The sequence below is a fragment of the Chamaea fasciata genome, unplaced genomic scaffold (assembly GCF_029207755.1).
Source record: "Chamaea fasciata isolate MVZ Bird 193981 ecotype frontalis unplaced genomic scaffold, bChaFas1.0.hap1 SCAF_28, whole genome shotgun sequence".
Taxonomy (NCBI): domain Eukaryota; kingdom Metazoa; phylum Chordata; class Aves; order Passeriformes; family Sylviidae; genus Chamaea; species Chamaea fasciata.
Genome location: NW_027094113.1, coordinates 1,109,135 through 1,119,562, shown reverse-complemented (window position 1 = coordinate 1,119,562; position 10,428 = coordinate 1,109,135). Strand labels below are relative to the sequence as shown.

The 10,428-nt window shown below is 53.4% G+C and overlaps 1 protein-coding gene across 1 annotated transcript; it reads left to right on the top strand.

Moving 5' to 3' along the window:
- The first annotated feature begins 1,759 nt into the window (after positions 1-1,759).
- Positions 1,760-4,982, top strand: UQCR11 (ubiquinol-cytochrome c reductase, complex III subunit XI). Its single transcript, XM_066205421.1, has 3 exons — positions 1,760-1,867; positions 3,104-3,238; positions 4,737-4,982. The coding sequence occupies exons 1-2, from the start codon at positions 1,818-1,820 to the stop codon at positions 3,222-3,224; spliced, it is 171 nt and encodes a 56-aa protein (XP_066061518.1). The 5' UTR covers positions 1,760-1,817; the 3' UTR covers positions 3,225-3,238; positions 4,737-4,982.
- Positions 4,983-10,428: the final 5,446 nt, after the last annotated feature.

Here is a 10,428-nt window from a genome sequence, read left to right as displayed (position 1 = left end):
GGAAAGACTTTGAAGATCACCCAGTCCAACCATTAAGCCATCAGCACTGCCATGTTCACCACTAAAAATGTCCTCAAGAGCCACATCCACACATTTTCAGAATGCTTCTAGGGATGGTGACTCCACTACCCTGGGCAGTCTGTGCCAGCGGTTTACAACTCACATCCAGACGAGGGAGAAGTGTGTGCTTGGGAGCAGCCTGGAAGATGGATGCTCAACAAATGCACAAGGTGGAGCATAATAAAGCAGGCAAGTGCCAGTGTCCAGAGCAGGCTTGGGCTGGGAGAGCCAGTAAGGACAGGAACAAGGAGCAGCACAGAGGAGTTGCTGAGACCATAGAGCTTCCTAAGATCTGAGCAGTGGCCACCAAGTGAGGCAGAACTGGAAGTTCCTTCTAGCACTCCCTCCCTGGAGATGAGTCACTTATCAGCTGGAGATGAGCTGAGATGAGCTGTGGGCAAATACCATGTCATGCTCCCGCTGCCAGACAATCGGAATCACAGAATGGTTTGGGTTCTAAGGGATCTTGAAGCTCATCCCATGGGCAGGGACCCCTTCCACTAGCCCAGAGTGCTCCAAGCCCCCTCCAGCCTGGTCTTGGACACTTCCAGGGATCCAGGGGCAGCCACAGCTGCTCTGGGGTATCTGTTCCAGTGTTCCTCTTTCAAGTTCACAAGAGGCTGAGCAGGCTCTGAGCAGAGCCTGGGGAACATCATTGAATTGATGGTGATCTTATGACCCTCTCCTGAAAAACCTGGCTGGAAACCCTCTCCTACAGGGGGAGACTGAGTGGCCGTGAGTTTGCGGAGGCACTGGTGGGCTCTGGGGAAACCGCTTCGGGAAGGGGCATTTCCACCAGGACAGAAGGCTGAGAAGCTGTCCCAGCTCAGCGCGGGAACACTGCCAGGCCTCAGGGCCTGTGTCCCCTCTCCAGCCTGGGGAAATCCTGTCCCCTCAGGGCTCATGTCAGGGCTCGTGTTCCCGCTCTGGTGCCAAGACAGGCCTCATGTCCCCTCTCCAGAGCAGGGGCAGCCTGTTCCCCCACGGCAGCTGCTGTCCTCTCTCCGGTGTGGGGACAGCCCGTCCCCTGGGCCCGTGTCCCCTCAGGGCTCATGTCCTCAGGGCTGGTGTCAGGGCTCTTGTCCCTCCCAACAAGGGGACAGACTGTCCCTTCAGGGCTCGTGTCCCCTTGCCGGTGTGGAGACAGCCCGTCCCCTCAGCCCGCGTCCCCTCAGCGGTCCTGTCCCCTCAGGATTCGCGTCCCCCCTCGAGTACAGAGACAAGCCCGTCCTCTCAGGGCTCGTGTCCCATCAAAGACCGTGTCTCATCAGGGCTGGTGTCCCCTCTCCGGCGTGGGGACAACCCGTCCCCTCGGCTCGTGTCGCTTCAATACCAGCGTCCCCGCAGCGCCTCCGTGTCCCTTCCCCACAGGCGCGGGCACCGCCCCAGCCCCGTGCGGAGCTCCCTCTGGCCCCGCCCCGCCCTCTCCCGCCCCGCCCCGCTCCGGCCCCGCCCCGCTCCAGCCCCGCCCCGCTCCGGCCCCGCCCCGCTCCAGCCCCGCCCGCCTCCGCTCCAGCCCCGCCCGCCTCCGCTCCAGCCCCGCCCGCCTCCGCTCCGGCCCCGCCCCGCTCTGGCCCCGCTCCGGCCCCGCCCCGCTCCGGCCCCGCCCCGCTCCGGCCCCGCCCCGCTCCAGCCCCGCCCCGCTCCGCTCCGGCCCCGCCCCGCTCCGGCCCCGCCCCTCTCCAGCCCCGCGCGTGCTCAGAGCGGCGCCGCCGCCGCGCCGGCGTTCGGGGTCACTTTGAGGCGGCGCCGTCGCCATGTTGAGCCAGCTGCTGGGGCCGCGCTACGCGCAACTGCTGCGGACCTGGTGAGGAGGGACCGCGCTGCCCACCCCGCCCTGGGGCTGCCCGGGCCTGCCCGCTTCGACCCGGGGCTGTCTGTCCTCTCTGACCGCGGCTCTTGCGCTCTACCCCGGGCTCTGCCTGCCCTGAGCCCGGCTTTTCCCGCCCCGACCCGGGGCTTTCTGTCCGCCCCGACCCGGGCTCTGCTCGCCCCGCCCGGGTCCTGTCTGCCTGGCCCAGGGCTCCGTGCTCCCCTCACCGCGTCCTCCGAGCACGGCCGCGCTCTGTGGGGGCCTGAAGGGCGTCCCGACCCCTTCCCCAAGCCCTGCCCGAGGCCTCCCCGTTCCCTCCGCGCTCTGTGAGCGGCGCTGGGGTGCGGGCCGGGGCCGAGGGGTCGGGGAAAGACTTGCGGCCCACCCGGCGCTGTCTGTATTTCACATTTATAAATATAGCAGTGCCCCTGTGTGCCCTGTGCAGGGCTGTGGGAGGCAAAACGAAGTGTTCGGCGGGGCAGAATCGACGGGATGTGGCTGCAGCAGTGTGTGGCAGGGTGTTTTCTCTTTGTTGAGTAGTAGTATTCTTAAGTAAAAGACTATGACCTTTTTACTGTTAAATATCTTGGCTGCCCTGAGAACTAAAGCTGTTCCGTGCCTGTGAGGTTGTTTCAGATTTCTGTGTCCAGTTTGGTCACCACAAGATCAGAAGGATCCAAAGCTGTTGGAGAGTGTCCAAAGGAGGGACACGGAGCTGGGGAAGGGTCTGAGGAGAGCCTGAGGGCACTTGGCTGGTTCAGCTGGAGCAGAGGAGACTGAGGGGAGGCTCCTCGGGGGCTGCAGCTCCTCCCGAGGGGAGGCAGAGGGGCAGGGGCTGAGCTCTGCTCTGGGACAGGGACAGGAGCCCAGGAAGGGCTGGAGCTGTGTCAGGCCTTGGGATGGAGCTCAGGGAAAGGTTCTTCCCCCCGAGGCTGCTGGGGCACTGCCCAGGCTCCCCAGGGAATGGTCCCAGCCCCGAGGCTGCCAGAGCTCCAGGAGCGTTTGGACAACGCTCTCAGGGATGCCCAGGGTGGGATTGTTGGGGTGTCTGTGCAGGGCCAGGAGTGGGACTCAATGATCCCTGTGGGTCCCTTGCAGCTCAGGATATTCCAGAATTTTAAGCTCTTTTCCTGATTGAAGTGGCTTTCTCAGGTACCTCAGCCATGAGCATCTGCCAGGCCTTTCACAGCGGTAACTTGTTGTGTACCTGGGTGTGTGTCCCTTCTTTAGGACCCCCACCCTTGTGACATGGGGTGGTGTGGCTGGTGTTGGTGTGATCTGGGCCACAGACTGGAAGCTGGTCTTGCAGTATGTTCCCTACATCGGCGGCAAGTACAAAACTGAAGACTGAGCTTCCCTCTAATGGTGAGTTCTGTTTGTGCATCTCTTGGCTTAATCAATAGCATTATAAAATGATGGAATCCCAGATGAGTTTGGGTTGGAAGGACTGTAAAGCTCATCCTGCTCACCCCCTGCCATGGGCAGGGACACCTTCTACTCCCAAGTTGCTCCAAGCCCTGTCCAGGAGAACCTGGCCTGGAACACTTGAAGACGATAACCCTGTGTTGGTGTGACAGGGTTTCCTCTTTGCCTGGGGCACAGTCTTTTTTTTTCTTTTTTTTTTTTTTTTTAATGGACCTTCACAGAACACCAGAAGGATGAAACATTCATTAGAATATTTTTTTCAAGTGATTATTTTGCAAGCAGCAGTTTTTCCACAACATAGTGTGGTTCTTAAGAGGTCAAATCAAGTTAATTTGGAACTTTTGACGAATTTGTTTACTTCTGTTCTTGAGCAGAAGGGCTACGAGCTCAGAACTAGTTTTGTGACTAGGCAAATTCAGACTCCTTTCTGCACCTTGTAACTGGTATTAAAAGTAAATTGAAATGCTGTTCTGAATGTTCTGAAACAGGAACAGCAATTAGACATCCTTTTGTTGGGGCTCTAACTGCATATTCTTTCTAGTAGGCAGGCTTTGGATTTCTTTATTCCTTGCTGCAGCTAGAAGGGAGTCAGGAAGGTTTTTCAATTCATTAAAGGATGCTAATTAAAGGGAAAAAGGGAAATTTCCATTAAAGGGGAAACTCCGAGTCCAGAGGAAGCTCTGTCCACCTCAGTGTTTTTCTTCTGATCAGAATAACTGTTACATTTAAATGTTGATTAATCAAAGTGAGCTAGTTGTGCTCCAGCTACACAGTATTTTATAGGGAAGTCAGTCAGTTTGGAAAGCACAGACCGTACTTTTTAAGGTTTTTTTAGCAATAATTGTTGCAGTTGAAATGATTTACTGTTTGCAAACTCGGTATTGCACAGATCCTTCTGTAACCAAGAGAGGAATGAAACTTGTCTTGGAAGTGAGCTGAACTGGAGGCATTTTGGGTCACTGTGATGTTTGCAGACAAGTCATAGAACTATAAAATCACAGAATGGTTGGGGTGGGAAAGGTCCTTAAAGCCCATTCAGTTCCACCCCCTGCCATGGGCAGAGACACCTTCCACTATCCCAGGGTGCTCCAAGCCCCATTCAACCTGGATGGAGAAAAGTTTTCAAGTGGAAATGCTCTCAAGTTATGTGGAGGCAATTAAATTACCTTCTAAGGTCTTTCCTTCCTTAAAAATTGTCAGCTCTGTTCCTGAGCCAACAGTGTCAGTCCTCTGGAAAGAGGAGCAGAGAAAGGAGATGTGTCTGTGGTGGCCTGTGCTCCCTTCCAAAGGGGCTCAAGGCCTGCACACCTGCACCTGGCTCAGCTCCTGAAGCAGAAAATTCCTGCCTGGATACTGGAGGCTTTTGAAATCTCGCACGTTAGCTGCTGTGGCACTGTGCAGGAAGCTCTGCTTAACGACTGCTCTGTGTTTATTGTAGGGTTGTCATTGCTGGAGAGTGTTTGGAGCCATCCGTCCTCTGAGACCCTGCTGGGGCTGACCCTGAAATGCCCAATACAGATTCTGCAACAAGTTGTGATCTGTCTGTCTCTCTCTCCGATGAGCAGCTGTGAGCAAATTCACCTTCACTGACCACTTCCTCTGAGCACTTTCCCAGCACATCTTGCCTTGATGGGAGTAATTTATAAACCTGGTGTACAAAATAAACCAAGTGAATGATTTTGGAGGGGGTGGGTTTGGGGTATTTGTGTGTGTGTGTGTGTGTGTGTGTGTGTATCTTAGTCCACATTCTTAAGACCAGACTCCTGGTTTGCTTTTGGGATATAGAATCATGGAATCACAGACTGGTTTGGGATGGAATACTTGACACTGTCCCGGGGTGCTCCAAGCCTTGTCCAGCCTGGCCTTGGACACTTCCAGGGATCCAGGAGCAGCCACAACTTCTCTGGGCACCATGTTATGTCTTTGGCTTGCTGGACAGTGTGTCCTAAGGCAAGTCTGCCATGTGTTTGCCTTTTTTTCCTGTGCAGGTTCCTTGGGAATCAACCACTGGCTACTAGAATGCTGAGTTTGATTATTTATTTATATCAATTCCAGCTCTTGAGCTACTCTTAGATATGTGTTGATTTTAGGCTTATCATTCCTGGATCACTGTGGCCTCATGGATACAGTTAACTTTTCACAGCCAATATTGCAGAGTTTCTTGATAACAGATTGCTGAAATTTAGTTTAAAGAAAGGATTTGGGGTTTTTAACATCAATTCGTGGACCCCTGAAATGGTCTATTTTTTAAGCTCTTCTGGCTTAATCTAGGGGCTTGAAGAAGGCCCCAAATGCTGTGTCTTTCTTTGTACCAGGATGAAAACCAGAGGTTCAGAGAGCTGCTCAGTTCTTAATTTGGGGTTTGAGCAGTAAAAGAATCTATATTCTCAATCCATAGATCTATTTATTTGTGAACTTAAATCGAGGATAAAACAACCCCCAAACACAACCCTTTAGATGAGCATTTTTAGCTGTTTGAAAAAGGAGAAGGAGGATTATTTTCCTCAGGTCTCTGCCACTCAGCCACAGATGACTCAGACTCGGGGGGGAAAAGTTCATCCCTTTTCACAACGACCAGAATTTACAAACAAACTTCCTCTGTGTGAGAACAGGGTCAGTTTTCTCTCTGCTTAGTGCCCAATTTAATCTTACTAGAACGTTTGGCTGTAATGCAAGGTTTGAATCTCTTTAGGGGAAAATTCCCAGTTGTAGCTGTGCTGCCTGTGTGTCACTGTCAGGGCTCTGTCACCCTCAGGGATGTTTCTGTGGGAAACTGCTGGAAAGCCTGCCCAAACTGTGGCACTCTGCAGGATACTTGGATTACTTAATTAACAGTAAAATTTCTTAGTGTTGCTTCAGCAGCATCATTGTTAATGAATTAGGGGCAAAGAATAATTTTCACATGCAAAAACTGCCTTTGCTGCTCTGCTGTGGCCAGTAAGATGCGATCACAGAATCCTGGAATATCCTGAGTGAGAAGGGACTCACAGGAATCCTCAAGTTCAACCCCAGGCCCTGCACAGACACCCCAACAGTCCCACCCTGAGCATCCCTGAGAGTGTTGTCCAAATGCTCCTGGAGCTCTGGCAGCCTTGGAGCAGCTTCCCTGGGAGCCTGATGGAACAGAAGTTTATGAAATAATGGGATAATGGTGCTGATTCCTCAGGCTGTCCCATCCCTGCTCCAGCAGTGCTCCTGACTGACCTGCAGGAGGCCAAGGCCCCACCTTAACCTCAGGATACTGAGAGTGGAGATTTGGCAACAGCAGCCCTCTGCCACATAGAGGGGTGTTGATACCGATCCATTTCCAGCCAAATTATGCCTTGAAAGTGGATATTCTTGGAAAGAAGATGCTCTGTCAGCCTGTCCTTGCAGCCAGTCCAAGCTGCCAGGCAGTGGTGACAGTCACCTTTACACAGCCCCAGTGGTAGAGGTGTTCTCAGCATGTGAGATGAGATACTGGAAGGAGAAAAACATATGTAAAATCCCAGCTGTGTGCACAGGCAGCACTGCAAGGAGTGTACAGGCCTTGGATTTGTTTGGGGATTGTTCAGCTCCTTGTTCTTCGTGCAGCATTTCTGGTGATGGACTTAGTGCTAATTACCTGTAGGATTAGTGTATAACTGATTTAATTGCTATATTTTTCTTTCTACAAGAACAAGAAACACACTCTCGAAAATACCTTCTGCATTCTTGGGCAAGTCTCTGGTAAAATTCAAATACTTACTGTTCAAGTGGCACAGGTGATCTAATTTTTGATATCCTAGCATTGCCTCTCTTCTAACAGTTAATTATTTTCATAATGAGCTATGAATGCCACATACGTTAGTGGAACAAATTAAAAAAACAATGACCTGACAGGGGGAAAAAGCTTCCCCTTCCAATCCTGGAGGAGGCACAGAGGTAGCTTTGGGTTTACAGGCATCAAACAAACTCTGAGTTGATGATGTAACTTTGAAACTGCCCCTAAGAAAAGGGAGGCTTTGCATTCCTGCCTGCCTCTTTGAGTGTTTGTCCTTGTTGTGGTACCCCCACTTCACTTCCCTGGTGGAATGTGCAAGTGGAGATGGGACAAGGGGTTTTTACTGCAGCCACCTCAGCACTGTGAGCCTGGAACAGCCCTTGTTGGTCTCTTCTTCTGGAAGAGTCTGCTGGGGCTCCTGGGTTAGGAATTCCTTGGCAAGTTCTGCTCTGGCATAAGCTCCTCAGTTGGCTAGAGGAGTGGTGAGTAGGAAGCTTCAAACCAGGGATACCTGCAGAGTGAAATCAAGAGTTTTTCTGTTGGGATATCCTGCTACTTCATTCTATGCCTGTCAACAACCAATTTTCGTTATTTTTTTGATTATTTGCTCATCCTGGGGCAACGCAGAGTGGCAGCTGAATCCACTTTCAGCTGGTGGTTGGTTATACCTGCAAATACCTCACCTTGGCAGTGTTCCCAGAGGAACTGGAATTATTTTCCCTTCAGCTCGAGTTCACTTCTACCCAAACATTTCACGCAGTCCTAGAAGAGAGTAAATGTTTCCCTTCCACAAACCGGTGCCAGCTGCCAGTGAAAACTGATTTTCTACCTCCTGATACCCTCAGCTCAAGGTCCAGGGGACATTTCAGGGATCCTCTTCCACATCCAAACTCACAGCTCCATTTGCTCCCAGCTCTGCCGGTTCATTCTTTAAAAATACCACTGAAGGTTTCACCGTGCTTCACTTTCCCTTTGGCACTCCAAAGCTCCTCGTCAGTACGAGTTTTTGGTTACAACAGTATCAGTTGAGCTAGATTGTGAGGTTTGGGGTGTTTTTATTAAGGGAAACAGGGACGTGCATTTATGGAAAATAGGGTGGGTTTGATCAATAGTGGGAATTGGAAGTTTTCCATCTCTTGTTGTGCAAGATTTCAGGAAATAACAGCAATAGCAGAGCGAGACATTTCCTACCTGAGAGCCCAGAGAAGACAATATAAACTACCACATGCCAGTCCCTGGGGAGCTGGGATGCCTTCAGGGCAAAACCCAGCATTGATCAAATTAAAGACACCACCTCCGCCCTCAGGGATCTTAAAACTTTTTAAACAAAGCAAATGTAACCTAGCACGTACAGGTACACCTGGCTCTTGGAAATTGTTTCCAGTTTCTACACCGGAATCTGGACAATTTGCAGCCCGTTGTGGGGGTGTGGGTTTCCCTCTCATCCATGACATGTCTCACATCCTCCCTCAGTCTCCTGCTGCTTTTCAGACGAGGGAGTTTGAAACGAGTGAGTGAGCCCTGAATTGAAAAAAGAAAAGGTAGTAATACCCAACCGGGTGGTATTTAACGATGGCCAGTGCTGGTTCCTGCCCTGGGTGGGGCAGCCCTGGATGCCGGGACAGACTGGGAATGAGAGGCTGGAGAGCAGCGCCGTGGGAAGGGACCCGGGGGTCCTGGTCGATGGCAAGTTGGATCTGAGGACAGCTGAGTCCTGGCAGCCCAAAGGGGCACCGTGTCCTGGGGGGCACCAGGCCCAGGGAGGGATTGTCCTGCTCTGCTCTGCACTGGGGCAGCCTCACCTCCAGTGCTGGGGGCACTTTGGGCACCACAAGATCAGAAGGATCCAAAGCTGTTGGATACTGTCCAAAGGAGGGACAGGAGCTGGGGAAGGGTCTGAGGAGAACCTGAGGGCACTTGGCTCGTTCAGCTGGAGCAGAGGAGACTGAGGGGAGGCTCCTCGGGGGCTGCAGCTCCTCCCGAGGGGAGGCAGAGGGGCAGGGGCTGAGCTCTGCTCTGGGACAGGAGCCCAGGAAGGGCTGGAGCTGTGTCAGGCCTTGGGATGGAGCTCAGGGAAAGGTTCTTCCCCCCGAGGCTGCTGGGGCACTGCCCAGGCTCCCCAGGGAATGGTCCCAGCCCTGAGGCTGCCAGAGCTCCAGGAGCGTTTGGACAACGCTCTCAGGGATGCTCAGGGTGGGATTGTTGGGGTGTCTGTGCAGGGCCAGGAGTGGGACTGAATAATCTCTGAGGGTCCCTTGCAGCTCAGAATATTCCAGGATTCTATGTTACTGCCAGCTGAGGACTGGAGGAAGCACTGGCTACTGACACAAACAGAGTTTGGTGTCAGACCCGAGCTGTGGCTGGAGAGAGTGGACACACTCCTACGGACATCCCTGCTGTAATGTCTGACACTGATCCCTTCCAACTGCTGCTCCAAGCAGGGTTCTTAACAAAAATCTAATACATCATTCATTAAAGGAAAACTGATTCCTCTGACTCGCTTTGGGAAAGAGGCTGCCTTGTAGTGTTTCCCAGCATGTGGATACTGGAATGGCGAGGAATACAAGCTGCTGGACTTCAGGTGCTGAGTGGTACCTCATTCCCAAAACTGGGGTTCACAGGTGGATGTTCCTTGGCAGTGGCAGGCAGATTCCTCTCCTGTCAGTACTACAGTTGGGGATTTGCCACTGCGGCTGCGGTAGGTGTTGGTTTACACGCTTTCCTGAAAAACTTTTCATTGCTTTTGTCTTCACTACAGGTCCTCATGTGCTGATTTCCCCTTCTTTTTGTTGTTTTGGGGGGGGTTTTTGAGCGGGTTTTGTTGGAGTTTTTGTTGTCGTTGTTGGGGGGGTTGGTTTTTTGTTTTTTTTTTTTTTTTTGTTGGTGGGTTTGTTTTTGGTTTTGGTGGTTTTTTTGTTGTTTTTTGGGTTTTTTTGGGTGGTGGTGGTGGTTTTTTGGGTTTTGGGGGTTTTTTTGTTTGTTTTTTGGGGGTTTTTTTTTGGTACGCTGCCGTTGCACTGAAGGAACCCCGCGAACCCCCCCGGGGGCAGCCCCACCGCGAGGGGCCGGTTCTCCCGCGGGGGTCCGGGCGGGTCCGCGGCCCCGGGGCGCGGGGCGGGGCCGGGGGTCGCGGGGCCGCCAGTGCGGCCGGGGCGGGCGCGGGGAAAGATGCCCAAAGCGGCGCTGCCGGGACACCGTGGGGGCCCGCGGCGCTCGGCGCCGGGGTGAGGCGGGGACCGCGGGGGTTCGCAGCGGGGAGCGGGGCTGCCATGGGGGGGGGTCCCACGTGGGGGCGGCGGGGGGGAGGGACTATATGCGGGCGGAGGGATCCGGGCGCGGCGGGCGGTGGGAGGCGGCTCGGTGGGTGGAAGGGGCGGGCGGAGGGAAC

Coding starts and splice junctions, on each gene's coding strand:
- UQCR11 (XM_066205421.1), top strand. CDS start 1,818: ATGTTGAGCCAGCTGCTGGGGCCGCGCTACGCGCAACTGCTGCGGACC. Junction 1,868..3,103: donor GCGCAACTGCTGCGGACCTG/GTGAGGAGGGAC, acceptor TCCCTTCTTTAG/GACCCCCACCCTTGTGACAT.